This window comes from Hyla sarda, unplaced genomic scaffold, assembly GCF_029499605.1.
Source record: "Hyla sarda isolate aHylSar1 unplaced genomic scaffold, aHylSar1.hap1 scaffold_78, whole genome shotgun sequence".
Lineage (NCBI taxonomy): Eukaryota > Metazoa > Chordata > Amphibia > Anura > Hylidae > Hyla > Hyla sarda.
In genome coordinates, this window is record NW_026610803.1 from 256,577 (window position 1) to 280,784 (window position 24,208).

Genomic DNA, 24,208 nt, shown 5'->3' on the forward strand with positions numbered 1-24,208 from the left:
TTAACTGCTTCTGCATCCTCCAGACACTGATGCACTGGAAACCTATGGAAGAGCAAGGTGTTGTCACCTCCCTTCTCTGCCTTTCAGTCTCTCTTTCTCCTTAGGCCTGAGGCCTATGAGCCTTCGGGATGGGATCTCAGCACAGGCTGGTGTAGGATCCCATATACTGCAGGCCTGAATAGAGAGAGTGCAAAAGGATGGGGGGGGGGAGAGTGTATAAAACGTATATTATTAATGTACCTATTGAAAGAGCAGGAAAGAAGAGGAAGGTCCAGCGCAAAGACTCGAGGAAAATGATGATTTATTCACATGCCATATGGAACAAACAAACGTGGTACAGGTGACGCGTTTCGGCCTTACACAGAAGCCTTAGTCATACAAGGTAAGTACGTGGTGTGATCACTTTTATATAGGAGGACGGAACTGACGTCACACACACCTGTGTGCGCAGATCCGTCACGCCCATTTGCAAAAGTCCGTGGCAACCAAGCCAACATAGTACTACATGACATAAAGATATATCAGAAGCTGTTAGTGTAATTATATATCCATATAGTGTTGTACTGGCTAAAAAAAAATTTTTAATTAGATCCGTAGACCAAAAATATAAAAACAATGTATATATGGCTGTGAATAAGTTAAAATAACTAGTAGAATACAAAAAATACAAACTAGCCATATTATCTAAAATGTGACAAAAGAATCTAAAACATTTACATGAAAATGATCAGATACATGAAAACCGCAAGAAGAAAAAAGCTGTTGTGTGAACAGTTGCATAAGTTTATGGGTGGATCATTTAATTAGTATCAACTGTTTGCGAAGCTGTCAATAGTGCAAGATGGTATCTAACCTCCTGTACCATCCTGCACTATTGACAGGAGAATAAAGGCCTGGGGTGGGCTTTTTTAGTTAGGCCCAGGCCTGGGGTAGGCTTTTTTAGTTAGGCCCGGGCCTGGGGTAGGCTTTTTTTTAGGCCCAGGCCGGGCTTTTTTTTAGACCCAGGCCTGGGGTGGGCTTTTTTTTAGGCCCAGGCCTGGGGTGGGGTGGGGAGAAAGGGGTTAATGCTGCCGCGGGGTGAGGGGTTAACCAACCGTTAACGCTGCCACTGCCATGGGATGAGCCTGGTGAGGGGTTAAGTTACCCCTCACCACATGGCAGAGGTAGGCCTCTCACCCCGCAGCAGCGATAACGCTGCTGCTGCCATGGGGTGAGGGGTTAAGTTACCCCTCACCCCATGGCAGCGGTAGTGTTAACCCCTCACCCCGCGGCAGCATTAACGCTGCCGCTGGGTGAGGGTTTAAGCAAGTGAGTAATGGTACTCACCAGCTCCTCGTGAGGTGTCCGGCGACGTCACTGTCATGTGACGTTACATTGTCACATGACAGTGAGGATCCGCGCGGCCCCGGAAGAATAGACTCCGCTCCAATGGCACCAGGGCAGGTGAGTAAAAGTAAAGGTAAGGGTGACCGGGACCGGGACAGACTCGCGGAGCAGCAGCAAAGGCTTAAAAGAGCCGCATGCGGCTCTGGAGCCGCGGGTTGCTGACCCCTGGCCTAAATGAACAGCTTTGTTTTTCATGCTTTTTCATGGGTGGTACCATCGGTAGCTAGTGGGGGCTGTAGTCAGCCCTTGAGGTAGCCCACCCTTATCTAGTGTATATCAGGGCATAGTAGTATAGGTTCCTGAGCAGGACCATCCTTTTTAGGGCGGCCACCCTTCCTAGGTTTAGGGACTTATAATGGGGGCTTATAGGAAACAGGGTAGGCTCAATAGGCCCTCAATTTATTGCCCTGCCCTTCTACCATTAGGAGGTGACCGGTCCCCAGTCCCTAAGTCACTACATACTACTCCTATCTAACTGCCTACCTATCCCATTGTACACGTCATAGGCCCCCCTTACATGCATGGATTCTTTAACTCTTACCTGGGTACTGCTGTCCCCCCAGGATATTACGTCAGACGCCGGCACTCAGTCTTCACGTGCCTTGGCAGCCAGCGATTGCTGTCAATGGGATTTTATTGTTGAATAGTGCTCACAATGGCATTTCCATGGCAGAGCCTTCTGCTGTGAAAATTCAATTTAAAAACGAATGATCTTTATTTTTTTTTGAGGGGGCGGGGGGTTTGCATAATCTGTGCCATCCCCATAGACTGATTCATTTGCCACCGGCTGGAGATTTTGTAGTATGAACCTAGCCTTGACAGGAGGGATAGCTACTAGTTTAGGGCACTAACTAACATCAATTCTAGTGGGAACACTAAGGGGGCATAATTACTAAATGGGGGAACTAATGGAGGCATTAATGCTAAGTGGGGACACTAAGTTGGTACCAATACTGAGGTGACACGTGTGTGGGCACACTGTTACTGTGAGGGGTATTAAGGGGCAACTTTATGGCGGAAGAGGGGGGATTTAACAAAGAGGGCACAAGTACCATGTGGAACTCAAAAGGGTTATAATATGAGAAGCAGAAAGGAAGTACTATTTTAATGGGGGGGGAACTTTGTTAGTATGTGGTATACTAAAGAGGGCACCAAACTGTCTGAGACAAGTCGTGGTCTTGGCCACATGTGGGGATTCCAATTACATACTGTACATATATGTGTTGGCGGGGGGGGGGGGGGGGGGGGGAGCAGAACACATACCTGTTTTATTTGGATTTTTAAATCATAGCAATGTCAGTGGGCTTTGTCAGTCATCACCAATGCTGATTATGATAAGATGGATCTGAAAATGCATCTGGTTATAAATGGAAATTGTGATGCAAGTGTGAACAGCAATTTCAATTATACAAATAAGAAGCCCTGGTGTAGAGACATCAACAGAAAACATACAAATAAAAAGTTACAGATGTTGGAATACAGCAAGGCAACAAAAGGTTTAATTCTATAATCTCTAACCTTGAAGAGTTAAAAAGGGAAGCATCCAATTTAATTGCACTGATATAAACAGTAAACTCCTAGAAAAACTACCAAGAAATTATAGATATACTGACGACTGTGTTATCTGCAATGACTAAGATAAAGGCTCTGCAACAGATATGTTCAGCGCACAGCACTAAGTGGAAATTAAATAAGCACATTTCTATGCAGAATATGAACATGCAAGTGAATTACTAATTATGGCGCCTGTCAAGGCAAATTATTTATCAAGCAGCAAATAAACAGTCTGTTTTTCAAGTTGATGTGTCGGAAGAAAAAAGATTGGCAAGCCATAATGATTTGAGCCACATATTGTGTTAGGTAGACCACTGGTTCAGAGCAACTCGAAAATGTCATGGTTTTGGGGGCATTTTTGAAATTCAGTGGTTAGCACCTACCAGAAGTGATCCAAGAAAGAACAACTGATGTACCTCTGAGAGGATCATGAGTTCCTAAGCCTCATTAGTGTTCATGAAGGGTGAAGGCTAGCCACTGGCAAGATCCAGGAGCACAAACTGACACCATTCTATAATAGCCTGCAATAACTTTTTTAGCAAGGTTGCCGTCTATCGGTCTGTGCCCAGGCTGACCCTTTTACATGGCCAAAAGAGTGTACAATGGAAACAATAGCTTTAAATCTAGCCATGGGTCAATCAAATGGAAAGATATTGCCTGATCTGCACCCCACCACACTGCAAAAACTAATCAGGAATAATCTAAGGAACATGAAAAGTTTAAAGAGGTACTCTACCCCTAGACCCCTAGATTTCTGATCGTGGGGGTCCCGATGCTGGGACACCAACGATCTCTGTGCAGCACCCAGCATTCATTTAGAATGCTTGGCGGGGGGATCGTAATGTTACGGCCATGCCCTCCCCCCTCATGACATCACGACACGCCCCCTCAATGCAAGTCATTGGGAGGGGGCGCAGTGGCCGTCACAAAACGTTCTTGACGCGGAAGCCCGCACACAGCGTTCGGAGTAATGAACTTCTGGACGCTGCGAGCGGAGCTCCAAAAGGCAGGGCAGCGCACAACCCCTTTAAACCCCAATTCAAAAGCAATGTTCGATTTCCGTCAGTATTTTTTTTTTTTCATTATTACTTATGTCAGTTTCAGGTTATTTCATGGATAATGGTGAGTTTTTCTGTCTTTAACTGAAGGGTACCAACAATTTTGTCCATGTCTTTACATAATATGCCAAGTGGACTTAAAGAGTACCTGTCACTAAATAAACCTTTCTAAACTAACTCAGGCTATGTTCCCTAACTATTCCTAATACTCCTCTCACCTTAGAAAAAAATTCAGAGCTTTAAAAATCTCTGTATCTTCCCTTTATTCTTGCTCACACAGTGCAATCCAACAGCAGGAGAAAGTGGGCGTTTCCCAGTTTTTTTATCACTGAAGCCTCCTGGGGGACCACTTCCGCCCTCACATCATTGCAGCGCTGTAATGAATAGAAGACCTCAAGCTGTGTGCAGCAGCTTTCAGTCTGTGTATCTTTCAGTGAGGCTCTGTTCAGCGTTTAGTTTGTGCAGCTTAGTCTGTGCATCTACTTTCAGTTGAGGCTCTTTGCAGTTGTCAATCAAGCTCAGTGCAGAGAAACACTTACTGAGTTTGGTCTCTTGCCATTACAAGCAGGAGACCAAAATCTGAGATTTGTACAGCCAAAAAACTAACAATTTTTTTGCTTTTTTTAAATTTTGCTTTTAAAAGCCAATTACAAACGTTTGGAAGCCAATTACAAACATTTTTTTTTATTTTGCATAAGATATCAAATATTAAAAATCATGTTTAATGACAGTGCCTATTTAATGTTATGGCTGATCAGTGTGTATCGATAGATGATATTTATTTTTATTTGTAATGTAGTACCAATACATTCTACAGCGCTGTACAGAGATTGTCATTACCTACATTAATAGCTGTCCTCTGGGGTTTAGTTTCCCTTGTTTCCCTGTCTTGGGCACAAATAAGAGCCAACTTCATAAGAAAGCCAACTGACCTATCAGTTTATAGGCATTTTCAACCGGAATTTTGAGGTCAAGGACATTCTATGTGCTGGTTTTATAGAAGTTAGATTTTTTTGTATCACATCTTTGCAGATTTTCTTTTAACAGATAAGGCTGTGGCCTTCACCTTTCATGTAAAGGCTGATTGTATGGTGTAAATATGTCTAGGTTTAGAGAGACCATTCATAGACTTCCATTTATGCTCGCACTGGTCATGTTTCGGTTGCTGTGTTAAAGAAAACTACTATTTATTTTTAAGCTGCACAGATTTTGTAGGAATCTAGGTCATTTTAAGAATTTGGTTTTTATTTTACAGATCACTGATTTCAATGTTAAGCACTTTATGCATTCAGCTTCAATAAGAAAATGGTTTGCTCAGCCTTGATCAAGGATCCAGTGATGAATTATTTACTGTTCTAGATACTACTTCTAGAATATAGTACTGTAATGTACCGTATTTTTCGCCCTATAGGACGCACCGGCATATAGGTGCAAAATCTAAAAAAATAAAGATTCTGAACCCAACAGTGGTCTTCAACCTGCGGACCTCCAGATGTTGCAAAACTACAACTACAGGCATGCTGGGAGTTGTAGTTTTGCAACATCTGGAGGTCCCGCAGGTTGAAGACCACTGGATAGGAGGTAATACTCATAATACTCGTAATACTCATACTAATACTTCCCCGGGATCCACGCTCTCTGTCGCCGTCATCACGTCACTACGCACGCCGCTCCTATTGGATGATGGGACATCGTGCGCGACGACGTGATGACGTCGAAGGAAAGCGCCGGCCAAGCAGGGGATCCTGGCACAGAGCAGATACCGAGGAGGCAGATAAGGTCCTGTAAGCTGTTCGGAACCGCCGCGATTTCAGCCCGACTGAGCCGGCTTAGTGTCACTTTCCCTTCAGACGCGGCGGTCAGCTTTGATCACTGCGTCTGAAGGGTTAATACAGTGCATTACCGTGATCGGTGATGTCCTGTATTAGCCCCAGGTCCCGGCCGTTGATGGCCGCAGGGACCGCTGCGATAGGCGTGTATTCGCCATATAAGACGCACCAACTTCCCCCCCCCCCCAGTTTTGGGGAGGAAAAAGTGCGTCTTATACGGCGAAAAATACGGTACATATGACAAAATTAGACATAGAATTTATTGACACCACTCGATCAGTACTGGGCTTGGCTGCATTTGTTGTATAAGTTTTGGTCAACTACACATTTTACCAGCAATTTTAACTACAGGGAAAGTATAGTATTGCAAAAATCCAAAAAAAAGCGATTCAGCTCCAAAGGATAAAATTCCATTTTTTTTCTTTTCTCATTAAAAGTCCATCACCACAAATAGAGGCATCATTTTCTTGGTAAGAATAGAAGTGTATGGTGCAAAATCCTTGGGGGGGTCCTATAACACAGGGCAATTATTGGTCAAGTAGGTAGATATTGCCCTATGTAGTAGGGCCGGCGATCAGCAGATGAACAAGCAACCCCCTTTTGTCATGTGATCACTGTCAATTAATAATTCATCGTCCGTCGGCTGCACATCTTCCATGTTTAATGGGGGACTTATACCTGACCAATCCACAATGCTGTGTAATAGGCTCTGTAAACAAGTGTCAATCTACGAGATCAGCACTTGTTTCCATTGTGGGTCGGGCTATGTAATAGGCCCTTTACTCTTTTAAAGCCTAATGAAACCCCTAATCCAATAGTGAACATGGCCTTCTACAATAGAAGATACATTTTATCACTGTACAATGAAGGCTAGTCATCATATTAGCAGATATATGCAGACCTAAAAGGCCAGCTACAAACATGCTGCTTAGCACCATTTAGAACTGTAAATATAGCTCTGGAGTGTAAGACTGGGTTCACACAGGGTAAAATGAAAAAACATTAAACTACAGTAAAATAAGTATAATAAATGGCAATTTATTTTAGCTAATAATGTTTTTCCACGCTTGCACACACTTTTCCATGAACTGTTTTTCTGCAGTTTTTTGTTTTCATTTTACACTGTGTGAATTCAGCCTAACAGAGGCTGTAACCCAGGACCAGTACCAGATAAGAAATATAATGTATCACTCAGAGATGAACATAAGCTTTATGAAAAGAATGAAAAACGATAAAAAGACCTGAATTGCATTATCTATTATCCTTTTGATCCTTCATCATGTAGTTGGCAATGAACTCAACAACCAGAATGCATAAATTGCACATACTGCTTTTTAAAGGCGCTGTGAAAATTTTCCATCCTTTACCCTTATACCCCTTGACCTGGACCATCTCATTCTATTTAGTCTAAGAGACAAACAAAAGTATGAAATAGTCTAAGCAGGATTGGGCAGAGACTCTGCGGCGATGAGAAATCTCTCGTTCCCGTGGAGTGACAGGCTTAATAGAGCCCGTGTGACGTACATTCCGCAATCTTTCTGCTGCACTGATTCCGAAATGAATATCAACAGTGATGTTGTGCCGACACCGTATCTGTGGATCCCTTCATAATCAGATTTGGACAGAGTGTTGGAAACACGGTCTATTTTGGAACACACATTCAGCTTCTGCCTCTGTGTTTCGTATTCCTAAACAATGCACCACAAATACCACACAAATATTTACCTTAAAGGCACAGCTGTGTCCGAGATACAGGTTTTCCGTTATGGCATTGTGAATATTATATGATTATAATGATCAACTGAGTACATATACCATGCCAAAATTTTTTGAAGAAGCCCAGTGCACCTGTCCATGTACTGTACACACTGAGGCAGCAGAGGCAGCACCAGCAGTGAATGAGCCACTTAAAGGGGTACTCCGCTGCTCAGCATTTGGAACAAACTGTTCCGAACGCTGGAGCCGGCGCCGGGAGCTTGTGATGTCACAGCCCCGCCCCCTCATGATGTCACACCCCGTCCCCTCAATGCAAGTCTATGGGAGGGGGCGTGACCGCCACCACCCCCCCTCCCATAGACTTGCATTGAGGGGCGGGGCATGACATCATGAGGGGGGGCTATGACGTCACGAGCTCCCGGCGCCGGCTCCAGCGTTTGGAACAGTCTGTTCCAAAGGCTGAGCAGGTGAGCACCCCTTTAAAGGGAACATGTCAACAATTTTATGCTGCCTAAACCTTAAAGTCATTGGGGTGGTCCACAGCAGCCGGTTGCTGTTCTGTATGGTGACCTTAACACTCAATTGGCTAACTGTAGGGAGATTTAAAATTATTGGGCTTGTTAAAATCCGACTACCCAATCACTCTCTCCCCCAACATCATCTGTCTGTCAAGAGAAAGAAGGGACACCCTTATACATTTTGGATGGTCGGGGGTCCGACCAAAAATCAACTGGTTCAGGTGGCATCAATTAAATCTCCTGCCCCATAAAAAGATGATAAATGTAAATATTTCATAGTTCACACAGCCGGAAGGTTGAACATGTTCAATCTTCTGCCAAAATCCATGGGAGGAGTGCTGGGACATTGAATATCCGTCAAGATTCTGGAGAATTTCTTTAGTGTCAATGTAACCTAACAGTGTCTAAAAACTAAAAAAGACAGAACTTAAATTTTATCAGAATGAATCACAAAGTGATAAACTTGGCACAACTCGCTAGACATATTTGTGACATACTCATAGCTGGCATCCCATACCCCAATAGACTGTGCCAAAAATGTACAATTAAAAAAAATTTGTGCATTTTATACCTTGTAGTCTTGACCCTTTTCTAGACCTTTTTTTTTTAAATTAGAAAGGAAAGTGCAAAAAGTATATACCATACATAATAAATTAGGCATACACCATGTCATTTTTATTCTATTGCTTCTAGTAAAATGATAGTGCTTGGTAAATCTTTTTCACTGATTGATCGCACTTCATTATGAAAGAAGTTGTCAAGATTTAAAGGGGTATTCCAGGAATATTTTTTATTTGACTATGCTACAGGGGCTGTAAAGTTAGTGTAGTTCATAATATGGTGTCTGTACCTGTGTGTGATGGTTTTATCACAATTATTATGTGATTTTCACCCCACAATTTATTTTCAACAGCATACAAAATAACTGTTGTCTCAGATTTTTCCCAGGTTGCAATGCGGCCAAGACCTGACTCACTAGTCAGCTGATGACAGGGAGCCTGTCTGCTTCAATGGGTGGAGGGATCAATCTGCAACTAATGCAACAGCTGTAGGCACCCTGATTGAAAGCCACAGGTCTTTTGAATGGATGGAGCTCATTTATGTTTCAATGGTTGGGTGGCTGATGTGTGGGAGGGAGGAAAATGTAATTGTGGGATTTGTAGTCAAAAAAAGAAAAGTCAAACAGGAAATACTAGTTCGCAAAAAGCTAGCCACAGTGTTATGGTAATGTCACAACATAGCCATCTAGCCCCAAGACAAGCACAGATCCTTCCTAAGCATGTCCATAAGTGTCTGCCAGGTACGTACTAAAATCACCTTATGGTGGATAACCCATTTAACACATTTTATTCTGTTTCCTTAGTCCATGTTAATTTTTTTTGTAGAATTTTAACAATTCAGTTTTTCATTAATATTTAACCCCTTAAGGACCAAACATTTTTCGTTTTTTTTACTTTCATTTTTTTTCCTCCTTACATTTTAAAAATCATAACACTTTCAATTTTGCACCTAAAAATCCATATGATGGCTCTTTTTTTTTTTTTTTTTTTTTTTTTTTTTTTTTTTTTTTTGCGCCACCAATTCTACTTTGAAATGATATCAGTCATTTTACCCAAAAATCTAAGGGGAAACGGAAAAAAAAATCATTGTGCGACAAAATTGAAGAAAAAATTTATAAAAAGAATTTGTAATTTTGGGGCCTTCCCTTTCTACGCCGTACATTTTTTGGTAAAAAATTACACCTCACCTTATCTTTATTCTGTAGGTCCATACGAATAAAATGATACCCTACTTATAGGTTTGATTTTGTTGTACTAAAAAATCTGAACTACAGTGGTCCCTCAAGTTACAATATTAATTGGTTCCAGGACGTCCATTGTATGTTGAAACCATTGTATGTTGACACCATAACTCTATGGAAACTTGTTAATTGGTTCTGAAGCCACCAAAATGTCATCCAAAAATAGGAAAAAGTGAGGATTAAAGAAAAATAAGTAGATACCTAATATAGATAATGCAATTCCTTACATATAAAAGTATGGGATGTAAGATCTGATGGGAGCTGTAAATCACTGTCTATGTAGAAGACAGGAGATTCTTCAGGGTCCTGTACAGTATACGCAATGTCCCAGAAAGGTAAAATGTAGCTGCCCACACCTGTTGTCCAAAGAAACAGCTATCCCTGGTACAGAATATAATTTTACAGAAAATGTAGTACCTACCTGTACTATAGGGAAATGCTACCAGACAGCCAGTCAGTGCATGTACTTCAGGAATACAGGGGTTCTTCCAGGTATTGACACGTTTTGCAGATCTGGACTGTCCGTAGTATTGTATGTTGAGTCTGGTTTCAAGTTACAATGGTCCAGATAAGACCATTGCATGTTGAAAGTATTGTATGTTGAGGCCATTGTAAGTTGAGGGATCACTGTACATGCACGAAAATTATTACGTTTAAAATTGTCATCTTCTGACCCTAATACTTTTTTTTTTCCACCGTGATCTGAAGTTTTTATTGGTACCATTTTTGTTTTGATCAGACTTTGATCGCTTTTTATTCATTTTTTATGGTATAAAAAGTGACCAAAAATTTTGTATTTTATTTTGGAATTCACCATTCACAGTGTGGTTTAATTAATGATATATTTTTATAGTTTGAATTATTATTATTTTTTTAGCCCCCTCTAGGAGCTATAACATTGCATACACTGATTGCAGGCACTGTTCAATGCATTGCCATAGGAAAGCATTGATCAGTGTTTTTCTGAGCTTAATTGCTCGAGCCTGGATTTCAGGCTTGGTGCAATCAAATGCCGATCGGACAGCCGGGAAGAAGGTAAGGCACCTCCTGCTGTCCTCTCAGCTGTTCGGGATGCCACAATTTCACCGGGACCCAGCAGTTACGAAGCGCGCTCAGAAGCTTCACAGATCGGGAGCCAGCCACGAACGTAAATATACGTCCGTTGTCGTTAAGGGGTTAATCAATAGAACCTATGCAACACATAAAGGTGAACCTGTGCAACAATAAAAACAAGGACACAACTGCATTTACCAAACTATATTGAATGGTTTAATAGTCTGTTTTCTTCATTATTATTCTTGGCTTTGTGTTATTTTCGAGTTCTTGATAAAATTACAAGTGACCGCCCCGGGTCGGAGTTAGTGATAATGAACTTGTAGTGAGTGAGCTATCACATACTGTCTGTAGACTCAGTTTAGACTGCACTGTGTAATCAGCTCCCTGTCCTCCCACAGCACTATGGTGATAAATCCAGAGAGATACTGTAATTAATTCCTTTTTTTTCCTCTTTTGGTCAGAAAGCCACCTCTAAAAGAAAAAGAGGATCTCCTTCTGAAACCTTATAGTTTGATCAATTGCATATGCAACAATTCCATATTATACAGTGATGTAACTAATGGGGGTGAAGGGTTTGCAGTGGATTACACAGGCCCTGTAGCCCTATATCAAATGACAAGCATTGATACATATTGGCCCTTTTTTACTAAGAGTGTTGTGTAGGTTTCTTTGTGGGTTTTAATTCCCTACAATTTATTTTCCACAGTATTTACTAAGGTTTCCCTACATTTTCCACTTTCCCTACATTTTGCTTTTTTTACACATGCTCTGATCTGTCGGGTTTTCCTCAGCTCAAATTCACCACATTTTCTGTGGAAATCTTAGTAAATATGTTGGGTTTTTGTGAAAATGTTGGGAACACGCCCGTTTTTGGAGACCATGCCCCCTTTTCCCGGCGGTCATGCCCCATTTACGGGTTTTCTTAGCAAAATGGAGAATTAGTCGGGTTTTTTCAATCCTGGCGCAAAATCTGGTGCAGACAGAATTTCTTTTGCAATGCGACAGAATCTGGCACACAACCCAACAAAACATGTCGTAAATAGTAAATGAGGGCCATTTTCTGTGAAAACCTTAGTAAACATGTTGGGTTTTTGTGAAAATGTCGGGGACACCCCCTTTATGGTGACCACGCCCTCTTTCCCTGACGCAAATTCTGGTGCAAATTCTGGCGCAGACAGAATTTCTGGTGCAATGTGCCAGAATCTGGCGCAAAACCCGACAAAACATGTCAGATTTGCAATAGTAAATGAGGGCCATTGTACATTAAAGACGTGCAAAAAATGGATGGAGCGAGTCAACATATTTGTTTTGTTACCTGTAGAACCTGCTGCCTTTTGGGGGGGGTGAATACCAAAGAAATACAACATGTGATGAATGGCGTTTTTTTGGCCAAAAAAACGCTGCTGTTAGCTGTAAATCAATGAGAAATCACAAAATTCTTTTTCCACTTGGCGTTTTTTAATTTGGCTTTTTTTTTAATTCTTTTGCCGTTTTTTCACTCTTTTTTTGGCGTTTTTTTATAACAAAATGTTTATTAATTTTTATAACAAAATTTTTATTAATTTTTAAACATGGATCAATTTATGTGTGCGGGCAGGACACTAAAAATATAACCGACAATAATAAAAATGTAGTGAGTGTGTTTTTCACTTTTTTTCTTTATTTTTTAGGTGGTACTATTACTCCTAGCATGGAACACACTGTTCCATAATGGGAGTAGTAGTATCTGTACTAATTGACAGATCGTGCCGGGTCCGTTGTGATCCTTCTGTATAATTTATAGATGCGGCTGGACGCTCTTCTATGGTCCCCTGCACTGCCGTATATACACACCTATTCATATTTCCCGCAGAGAGCTGTGATTGGCCAGATGGTTCCAGCCAATCACAACTCTGTGGGAAATATGAATAGGTGTATATATACGTCAGTGCAGGGGACCATAGAAGAGAGGCCATGTTGGGAGAAGTAGTACCTACAGTTAAGGACAGATCACAGTGGGTATCACTCCTGACATCCGCTGCGATCGTCCTTTCTATTGCAGAGATGCGGAGCGGCTTTCTCCTGTGCTCCGCATCTCTGCACTATACACCGGTCAGTGATATGAATAGAACTTCACTCATTCATATTTCCCGCTAAGAGCAGTGATTGGCTGCAACCATCCGGCCAATCCTCACTCTGGGCGGAAAATATGAATTAGTGATGTTATATTCACATCACTGGCCGGACGGAGTACAGAGCAGAGATGTGAGCGCTGTATAGAGCCGCTCCGCATCTTTGCTATATTATGGATGACACCTGGGGCGATATGTCTATTAGTACAGGTACTACTACTCCCATCATGGAACAGTCTATTCCATGCTGGGAGTGGTAGTACTAACTAAAAAATTAAAAAAAAATAAAAATTTGAGGAAAAAAAAGTGAAACACACACACACTTCATTAAAAATAAATGAAAAGTTCATTATAAAAAAATTCCTTAAATAAATGTTTTCTCATCCCTACTGCATCCTTTTTTTTTTTTTTTGGTACCCAACACATTTTGAAAAAAAAACGCCAAAGGGGCCAAAAATGCAATTTCAACTCAAATACAAAAACACCAGAAAAAACGTCAGACGCAGGAAATTGCACTGGTGTTTTTTCAGGTGTTTTTTTCACAAGTGGAATCCTAGCCTTAGAGATGGACGCTCCTTTAGGAAGCTGAATCAGTCCATCTAAATGACCCTAAAGGTCCTCATACACTTTAGACAAAGGTTGACCAAACTCTCTAAATTCAGCAGGTTTTCCCAACTGTCTAACGTTTGTGGCAGCCTCCTAAGGCTAGGTTTAGACTACAGAATTTCCGCCTGCAATTCTGCTTTGAAATTGCAGGCGGAAATTCCGCTTGCTAAAATGTACTGTATAGTGAATGGTTTAACGTTCACAAATTCACACTTCGGAATTTGTGAAGCGGAATTTGTGAATGGAAAATCCGCTTGGAAATTTCCGCCTGAAGAAAGGCGTTCTTCTTTCTTCAGGTGTAAATCCGCTCGGAACACATTGCAGTCTATTGGAGACTGCAGTGTCCGCGCGGTCCACAGCCGACTGATTCAGCCAGCGCTGGCCGCACTCGGAATCTCCGGGCGGAAATTTTCTGCCCGGAGGTTCCGTAGTCTGAACCTAGCCTAACTCTTCCCTAACATAATGTCAGGGATAAGAAGGGTCAGGCATGCTGGATTTTACCTCCCTCTTATTTTCATAGACAGCACATGAACGTTCAGCCATGCCTAATGTTTCTGCAAATGTCGGCACATATGGCTATCGGCGGAATAAAGGTTCAGTCAACAGCTGTTGAAAGTTTATGGTCACCAGGGCCTGAGAGTGATTGCTATTTTTACACCAATTATAGTTACACCCCTGATCTAAGGAATCATTAATTCTTCTGCAGATTATGATACTTGTAATTGATTAGAACACGTGATGTTATGTCATCAAAAATGTAAAAAAAAAATTTGCTCCTCTTCTATTAGATGAAGCCAGTTGTCTCTAAAATATTCTTCCAGATTTAAATCGTGTCCAGATGACATTCTACTACCATGGTCTAAAAAGTATTGGTATAAGTAGTACTTACCAAGGCTGAAGAGTATAAGAAATTTCAAGCACACAAACTCCTGTCTGTCCACCTGCAAGGAATGTAGAAGAATGACCAGCTCTTGAGCTCTGAGGACCAAGTTGTTCAGCGTGGATCCCGCTTGGGCAGCAATTGAGGACATTTCAATCTAAAAGACAAATAAACAGACATGTCAAAAGTGCTTTTTAGTAGTTCAGCTCTATGCAATCTGCTAGGTGTGTTGGATTTTTATATAACAGCCCTAACCCCTTAAGGACTAAGCGTTTTTCTGTTTTTGCACTGTTGTGATTGTCATTGTATGACAAAATTGAAGAAAAAACGCCATTTTGTAAAAAAAAATTTTTTTTGGGGGGGGGGGTTCAGTTTCTATGCAGTAAATTTTTCAGTAAAAATCACACTTTATCTTTATTCTGTAGGTCCATATGATTAAAATGATACCCTACTTATATAGGTTTGATTTTGTCATACTTCTGGAAAAAAAATCATAACTACATGCAGGAAAATTTATACATTCAAAATTGTCATCTTCTGACCCCTATAACTTTTTTATTTTCACGTACGGGGTGGTATGAGGGCTTATTTTTGTGCCGGGATATGAAGTTTTTATCTGTACCATTTTTGTTTTGTTCTGACTTTTTGATTTTTTATGGTATAAAAAGTGACCAAAAATATGCTATTTTGGACTTTGGAATTTTTGTTGCGCGTACGCCATTGACCGTGAGGTTAAATGAATTATATATTTTTATAGTTTTAACATTTATGCACCCGGCCATATCATATATGTTTACTTTTATTATGTTTATATATTTTTTATATGGAATTTGGGAAAAGGGGGAATATTTAAACTTTTAATAAGGAAGGGGTTAATGTGTGTGTTTTTAAACTTTTTTAAAATCTTTTTTTTCTTTACACTTTTAGTCCACTTAGGGGACTTTTAGGAGGAATCATTTCATTCCTCATGCAGATCAATGTGGTTCCATAGAAGCACATTGATCTGTGTGCTCTGTGCTCAATTGATAAAGCTTTATCATTCTGAGCACCAGAGCCAACACTACGGGAGAGGTAAGCCCTCAGGCTACCTCAGCAGTGGATGGCCTATGCCCCCCTCCCCCCCCCCCGCATGATCGCACTGCGGGAGGGGGGCATCCACCCCACTGGACCACCAGGGACAGGATAAAGGCACCTTTAGATGCCGCTGTCAACTTTGACAGCATCAATCTAAAGGGTTAATAGACGCCTGCAGTGATCACCACATGTCGACTATTAACGCTGGCCCCCAACTACAGAGATCAGCTGGGGGCCGGCCAGTATAATGCGAGTTGGGAGCCCGTGTCAAACCCCGTTAACGGCACATGGACGAGTATAGTCGTCTATGGGGGTTAAAGGGGTATTCCGGTGGAAAACTAATTTTTTCTAAACCAACTGGTGCTAAAAAGTTAAACAGATTTGTAAATTACTTCGATTTTAAAAATATTAATACTTCTAGTAATTATCAGCTGCTGTATGCTGCAGAGGAAGTTGTATTGCTCTTACTAGTCTGACCACAGTGCTCTTTGCTGACACCTCTGTCCATGTAAGGAACTGTCCAAAGCAGGATAGGTTTGCTATGGGGATTTGTTCCTGCTCTGGACAGTTCCTGACATGGACAGATATGTCAGCAGAGAGCACTGTGGTCAGACAGAAAAAAACAATACAACTTCCTCTGGAGCATACAGCAGCTGATAAGTACTGAAAGGAGTTTAAATTGAAGTAATTTACAAATCTGTTTGACTTTTTGGCACCAGTTGATTTAAAAAAAAAATGTTTTCCACTGGAGTACCCCTTTAACCCCTTAAAGGGGTACTCCTGTGGAAACCTTTTTTTTTTTTTAATCAACTGGTGCCAGAAAGTTAAACAGATTTGTAAATCTATATATATAAAACTCAACGTGTGTGTGTGTGTGTATGTGTGTTCCACAAAAGCTTCCAAACGGCTAAAGATATTAACATGAAACTTGGCACACATGTTACTTATATGTCACCAACAAACATAGGATAGGTGATTTCACCCTTACTCACCCCCATTTGCCAGGGGCGGGGTTTATGTTTAAAGTCCCATACAAGTCAATGGGAAATATATGTTACTGCATAACTTCCAAACGGCTGGAGATATTTCGATAATACTTGGTCACATGTTACTTATATGTCCACTTAAAATATAGGATATTTAATTTAACCCTTAACTACCCCCATTTGTGAGTGTCGGGGTTTTTGTTTAAAGTCCCATGCAAATCAATGGGAAATGTATGTTCCCACATAACTTCAGTACAGCTGGAGATATTTCAATACCTGGTCACATATTACAGGTCGGGATATGAGGACGGGATAGGAGGAAGAGATAGGAGTTCAAGATAGGAGGACGGGATGGTCGGGATAGGAGGTCGGGATGGGAGGACGGGATAGGAGGTCGAGATAGGAGGTCAGGATAGGAGGTCGAGATAGGAGGACGGGATAGGAGATCGGGATAGGAGGACGGGATAGGAGGTTGGGATAGGAGGTCGGGATAGGAGGACGGGATAGGAGGTCGGGATAGGAGGTCGGGATGGGAGGATGGGACAGGAGGACGGGATACGTGGTCAAGATAGGAGGTCGAGATAGGAGGATGGGATAGGAGGTCGGGATAGGAGGTCGAGATAGGAGGACGGGATAGGAGGATGGGATAGGAGGTCGGGATAGGAGGTCGGAATAGGAGGTCGGGATAGGAGGATGGGATAGGAGGACGGGATAGGAGGACAGGATAGGAGGTCGAGATAGGAGAAAGGGATAGGAGGTCAGGATAGGAGGTCGGGATAGGAGGTCAGGATAGGAGGTCGAGATAGGAGGTCGAGATAGGAGGATGGGATATGAGGACGGGATAGGAGGATGGGATATGAGGACGGGATAGGAGGATGGGATATGAGGACGGGATAGGAGGTCGGGATAGGAGGATGGGATAGGAGGATAGAATAGGAGGTTGTGGTATGAGGACAGGATATGAGGACGGGATATGGGGTTGGGATATGACAACAATATATGGGGATGGGATAGGAGGACAGCATAGGAGGTCGAGATAGGAGAACAGGATAGGGGGTCGGGATAGGAGGTCAGGATAGGAGGTTGGGATAGGAGGTCAGGATAGGAGGTCGAGATAGGAGGTCGAGATAGAAGGATGGGATATGAGGATGGGATAGGAGGATTGGATATGAGGACGGGATAGGAGGATGGGATATGAGGACGGGATAGGAGGACAGGATAGGAGGTCGGGATAGGAGGATGGGACAGGAGGACTGGATAGGAGGACTGGATAGGAGGACGGGATAGGAGGTCGTGGTATGAGGACGGGATACGATGATGGGATATGGGGTTGGGATATGACAACAATATATGGGGATGGGATATGAAGTCAAAAGCTTCCTCCTTTGTTGATTTTCCTCCCCAACAAGGATCAGGAAGGAAAAACCGGGCAACGTCGGGTACTCAGCTAGTCATATATAAAAATAGATAAGTGTAGCTCACAGAAAAAATATGCGAGGTTAACTGAGAAATTCTCTCACCCCATAGAGAATATGTAAAGGAAATGTAAAAAAAGAAGAGTACTTAGTCCTCAGCACAACCACTCAAAAGGATTGTACGGTGGATGTGTGATATAACGTGAAAAAGAATGAACTTACAGACCAATAATAATTTACTATGGTATAGTTGTTACAATCTACCTAAACCCATTGCTACATTTGCTACATTCATTCCATGTTGCAGTTTGTTATTATGAAGATCATGGTGTAATACTCTCTGAGGCTTTATTGGATATTTTATTATTGTACAGCCGTAGGGCCCTGCGGCTGTAATTTTTCAAATTTTTTAATATATATTTATTATTAATATTGCTTATTAAATTTAAAAAGTTTAAAAATTATTATTGGTCTGTAAGTTCATTCTTTTTCATGTTATATCACACATCCACCGTACAATCCTTTTGAGTGGTTGTGCTGAGGACTGAGTACTCTTCTTTTTTAGATTTGTAAATAACTTCTATTAAAAAATCTTAATCCTTCCACTTTTTAGGGGCTGTATACTAAAGAGAAATCCAAAAAAGAAATGCATTTCCTCTGATGTCATGGCCACAGTGCTCTCTGCTGACCTCTGCTGTCCATTTTAGGAACTGCCCAGAACAGGAGAAAATCCCCATAGCAAACATATGCTGCTCTGGACAGTTCCTAAAATGTTCCTCTATGCTCACCTTCCACTACCATGGCTGCTGGGGAGGGGTGGGGTGGCAGGAGCAGTACCAGCTCCATCAGCAGCAGCCTACAGTCGCTGATGAGTAACTTTCTTCACCAGCATAGTGAAGCAACTCATCAGCAGCAGGTAGACCTGGAGCAGGACCTGAACCAGCAGGTGGTGGCATACCTTGACATGCCCATGCCAACACACCTTGAAGATCCGCTGGACTTCTGGGCAGCCAAACTTGATTTGTGGCCGCAACTAGCAGAGTTTGCCCTGGAAAAGCTGTCCTGCCGGCCAGTAGTGTGCCACCAGAGCGGGGGGCCATAGGAACCCCAAGGAGAACTCGTCTGTCCACGTAAAATGTGGAGAGACTGACCTTCTGAAGATGAATCAGGCATGGATCAGCCAGGATTTCCACCCACCAATGCCTGATGCATCAGAGTAGATTGACCATGGTGCTACACCAACACTTCACAATTATGGATAGTGCAAAACATTTTTAAGGTGCTGCTCCCCAGTTACAGACATTCCTCCGCATCAGACCACAAGTAAATATTGAGGATATGCATTAGCTAGAACTTAACTTCTTTTTAAATATTGGTACTCAAAACATTTTTCAAATCGAACAAAAGGAAAGATGTGCAAAAAACACCATGTGCCACCTGCACCAAGTAAGTATTGATGTGATGCAAAGACCTCTAAAAGGTGGAAGAAAACAACATATGGTCCATTGTAACCTGTGGGGGTAAAAACTTCTCGCATTATTAATTCCATTCTTCACAAGTGTTACTCGCCCTAAAAAGGGCAGCCCCACACAGGAACCTCTCCCTATTTCCACCTACAAACACTGCCATTTCACAGGATTTTTAGGTGGAAATAGGGAGAGTTTCCTGTGTAGGGCTGCCCTTTTTTAGGGCAAGTAACACTTGCCAAGAAGGCAAATTAATAATGCAAGAGTAGGGCCTTACAGGGGAAGTTTTTACCCTCACTGGTTATAATGGACCATACGTTGTTCCCTTCCACCTTTTAGAAGTCTTTGCATTACATCAATACTTGGTGGTGTAGGTGGCACATCGTGTTTTTTGCACACCTTTCCTTTTGTTTGATTTCAAAAACATTTTGGGTAGATATATTTTATCTTAAAAATAATTCTTAAAAGTTACGTTTTACGTACTGCATATACTCAGTACTTACTTGTGCACACTAACATTTTTACAAAGAGACCGTTTTCTTCTGCCTACCTGCCTCAGCTACTATTCTGATCCTGCCCCCTGCCTGATGCCACACACCGGATGCCAAGTTTTCCTTTTTTCACCCACCTTCGTCACTGGGTACTGGTATTGCCACCCACTGCCCCACTATGTCACGTGGTCCCTAGGTCACTTTCAGGACTCCTGATGATGCTGATGCCACCTCCAGGCTGTCTCATACTGCCACCATATGTTATCCTGTGGCTGATCCCAGCTCCAGGCTGTCTCATTCTTCCACCATATGTTCTCCTCATGCTGCTGCCACCTCCAGGCTGTCTCATTCTGCAACTATATGGTCTCCTCATGCTGCTGCCAACTCCAGGCTGTGTCATTCAGCCACTATATGGTCTCCTCATGCTGCCGCCAACACCAGGCTGTGTCATTCAGCCACTATATGGTCTGTTCTTGCTGCCACCAACTCCAGGCTGTGTCATTCAGCCACTATATGGTCTCCTCATGCTGCTGCCAACTACAGTCTGTCTGTGTCATTCAGCCACTATATGGTCTACTAATGCTTCCGCCACCTCCAGACTGTGTCACTGTACCACCATGTGGTCTCCTCATGCTGCTGGCACATTAAATTAAACTTTTTGGGTTCATCTATTTGAAATATTCAACTTAAATGTTAAAAAATATCTTTTGTCTTTTCAATTGTGAGGCCCTATGGTCTTGTCAGTCTGTTGCCACCTCCAGGCTTGGTCATTCAGCCACTATATGGTCTCCTCATTCCGCCACTGTATGATCTCCTTATGCTGCCGCCACCTCCATGCTGTGTCATTCAGGCACTATATGGTCTCCTCCTGCTGCTGCTGTCACCTCCACTCTGCGTCATTCAGCCACTATATGGTCTCCTCATATTGATGCCACCATCAGGCTCTGTCATTGTGCCGCTCTGCGACAGTGATTTTAATAGTGACGCCCCTAATCTACATGTCATACTGAATAACAGTATTATTTCACTAACCCAGCACACACCCTATGCATGTTACAGCAAGGCAAAGTGTTCTGCACCCCGATTGAGGCTCTCTGTGAGTAAATTTTTCACAAAATTAGGCGAATTGGCCGAATCGAATTTTTCAAAAATTCACTTATCGCTAACAATTTGCATAAACTAGATAAAACAAGCCAATTTGAGTGCGATTTTGGTCAAAAGTCATGAAGTAATTAGCTTCAGAATCACTAATTAGTTGCAACGTGAGAACACAGCTTGTAATGCAGTAAAAAAATGTCTAAGAAAAAAATGGTGTAAAAATTCAAAGTGTGGGCACAGTTTAAAGACTTCAAATTTTCATAAAACACATTAATTGTGATATATAGGTGAAATCACATTTGCCTCTTGGCAATATTTGTTTAAAAAAAAGGCCCTTTGCGTATTAAAACGCATCAGAACTGCATAGTGTGAACTGACACCAACCCACTTATGAGTCTAATCAGTTCACTTAGGTGATCTCCAGCCCTAGCAACCAAATACGATGACCAGGTTAATGTGGGCTACATAACACAACCTACATCATGCATATGTAAACCAAAATGGAGCCTATCCAATGCTCGCCACATCAGCAAAAAAGAGGTCAAAGAGGCATACACAAGTAGCTCTACATTATTCTCTAATAAAAGCCAATGCTATACTAGAGGAATTCACTTAAAAGTAGTCAGAAGAGTGCACAAACAGTATAACAGATAAAATGGCAGGGACAGAATTCATGTGCTTATATCCAACAAAACTAATTATATCCACCAACACTCATTAATTGGTTCACGTACAACAGTTTTTTCTCTTACAGTGTATTTTCTGCATTACTGATGTGCTGACAGTTATATGTATGTCTTCAAAGTGTCTGCTGGGGAATAAAGTGTCTAGTACTTGTTTTGCATGGAATGCTTTTATAAATTACAAACTTTCATGTCCAACACATCAATGGAAAATATGACCCACAATCAACCAAGGGCCCTAAAAAAGACAAGTATGTTCATCTACTACAAGACCCGCATGGGTTAGACCATAACAATGTCATAGCATCGGTATCAGAAGTTAAAGCCTGATTAAAAATACTTCTCGGTTCCTCTTTCCCTGTCTCCTGATGGTAGTACTGTATCACGCTAAGCCAAGTGCAAGTGTTGTTAAACCTAAGACTTCTGCAGCTGGAGGAAACCCTATGCAGCATATGATCATGTCTGTCAAAAGTGCCTGATTTATGTGGGCACCTCCACTTTAGTATTATCCAAATCTATATTACCCACCTTTGACAGGTGCCATTGTCATAAGACAATGTATATATTTCACCTGTTGATGCTATACGCGGCAGACAGATAATCTATATAAAGTTGTCCCTCAACATACGATGGTAATTCGTTCCAAACGACCCATCGTTTGTCGAATCCATCATATGTTGAGGGATCCGTGCAATGTAAAGTATAGGAAGTTATACTCACCTGTCCCCGTCGCTCCGGACCAGGTCCTCACCGCTCCCGCTGCTGTTCCAGGGGCTCCCGATGCTGTCCCGCTGCTCCGGTGTCTTCTTCGCGATCCTCCGGTGTGTTGCGCATCTTCTGCAGGGTCCGGGCCTCGCTTTCTGGTGACGTTATTACGCTGCTGCGCCGGCGCGGCGTGCGAAGTGACGTAATAACGACACCGGAAAGCAAGGCCCGGACCCTGGCGAAGATGCGCAAGACACCGGAGGATCGCGAAGTGGACCCGGAGCAGCGGGAATAGGTAAGTGAACCTGCCAGGGATGCTTAAACTGCTATCCAACAGCAGCTTAAGCATTTTGCACTGTCGGATAGCAGTTAATGCGATGGCCCCGACATATAAAAGCATCGTATGTTGATTTTATCATATGTCGGGGCCATCGTAGGTCGGGGGGTTACTGTATATAAAACTCAACGTGTGTGTGTATGTATGTGTGTATGTTCCACAAAAACTTTCAAACGGCTAAATATATTAACATGAAACTTGGCCCACATGTTACTTATATGTCTACAACAAACACAGGATAGGTAATTTAACCCTCAGTCACCCCCATTTGCCAGGGGCGGGGCTTATGTAAAGTCCCATGCAAGTCAATGGGAAATATATGTTACTACATAACTTCCAAACGGCTGGAGATATTTCGATAATACTTGGTCACATGTTACTTATATGTCCACTTAAAATATAGGATAGTTAATTTAACCCTTAACTACCCCCATTTGTGAGGGTCGGGGTTTTTGTTTAAAGTCCCATGCAAATCAATGGGAAATGTATGTTCCCATATAATTTCCGTACGGCTGGAGCTATTTCAATACCTGGTACACATATTACGGGATATGAGGCCGGGATGGGAGGTCGGGATAGAAGGTCGAGATAGGAGGTCAGGATAGGAGGTCAGGATAGGAGGTCGGGATAGGAGGTCGGGATAGGAGGACAGGATATGAGGACGGGATAGGAGGTCTGGATAGGAGGTCTGGATAGGAGGTCTGGATAGGAGGACGGGATAGGAGGACGGGATAGGAGGTCGAGATAGGAGGACGGGATAGGAGGTCAAGATAGGAGGTCGAGATATGAGGAGGGGAAAGGAGGTCAGGAGGACGGGATAGGAGGTCGGGATAGGAGGTCGGGATAGGAGGATGGGATAGGAGGTCGAGATAGGAGGTCAGGATAGGAGGTCGGGATAGGAGAATGGTATAGGAGGTCGGGACAGGAGGTCGGGACAGGAGGTCGAGATAGGAGGACGGGATAGGAGGTTGGGATATGACCACAATATATGAGGACTGCATATGAAGTCAAAAGCTTCCTCCTTTGTTTATTTTCCTCCCCAACAAGGATTAGGAAGGAAAAACCGGGCAACGACGGGTACTCAGCTAGTATATATATAAAACTCAACATGTGTGTGTGTGTATGTGTGTGTATATGTATGTATGTTCCAGCATCGCGTCCAAACGGCTAAAGATATTTACATGAAACTTGGCACACATGTTACTTATATGTCTACAACAAACATAGGATAGGTGATTTAACCCTTACTCACCCCCATTTGCCAGGGTCAGAGTTTTTGTTTAAAGTCCCATACAAGTCTATGGGAAATATATGTTACTGCATAACTTCCAAACAGCTGGAGATATTTTGACAACACTTGGTCACATGTTACTTATATGTCCTATTAAAATATAGGATAGTTAATTTAATCCTTAACTACCCCCATTTGTGAGGGTTG

At 42.3% G+C, this 24,208-nt stretch overlaps 1 protein-coding gene across 4 annotated transcripts in view; it reads right to left on the reverse strand.

Annotated features, from left to right (window-relative positions):
• LOC130346288 (steroidogenic factor 1-like) overlaps positions 1-24,208 on the reverse strand; it is a 232,832-nt gene that overhangs the window by 13,446 nt on the left and 195,178 nt on the right. For all 4 annotated transcript variants that reach the window (XM_056554527.1, XM_056554530.1, XM_056554528.1 and 1 more), the window contains one exon: positions 14,525-14,672. In XM_056554527.1, the coding sequence (XP_056410502.1) occupies positions 14,525-14,672 (148 nt within the window). The remainder of the gene's footprint in view (positions 1-14,524; positions 14,673-24,208) is intronic.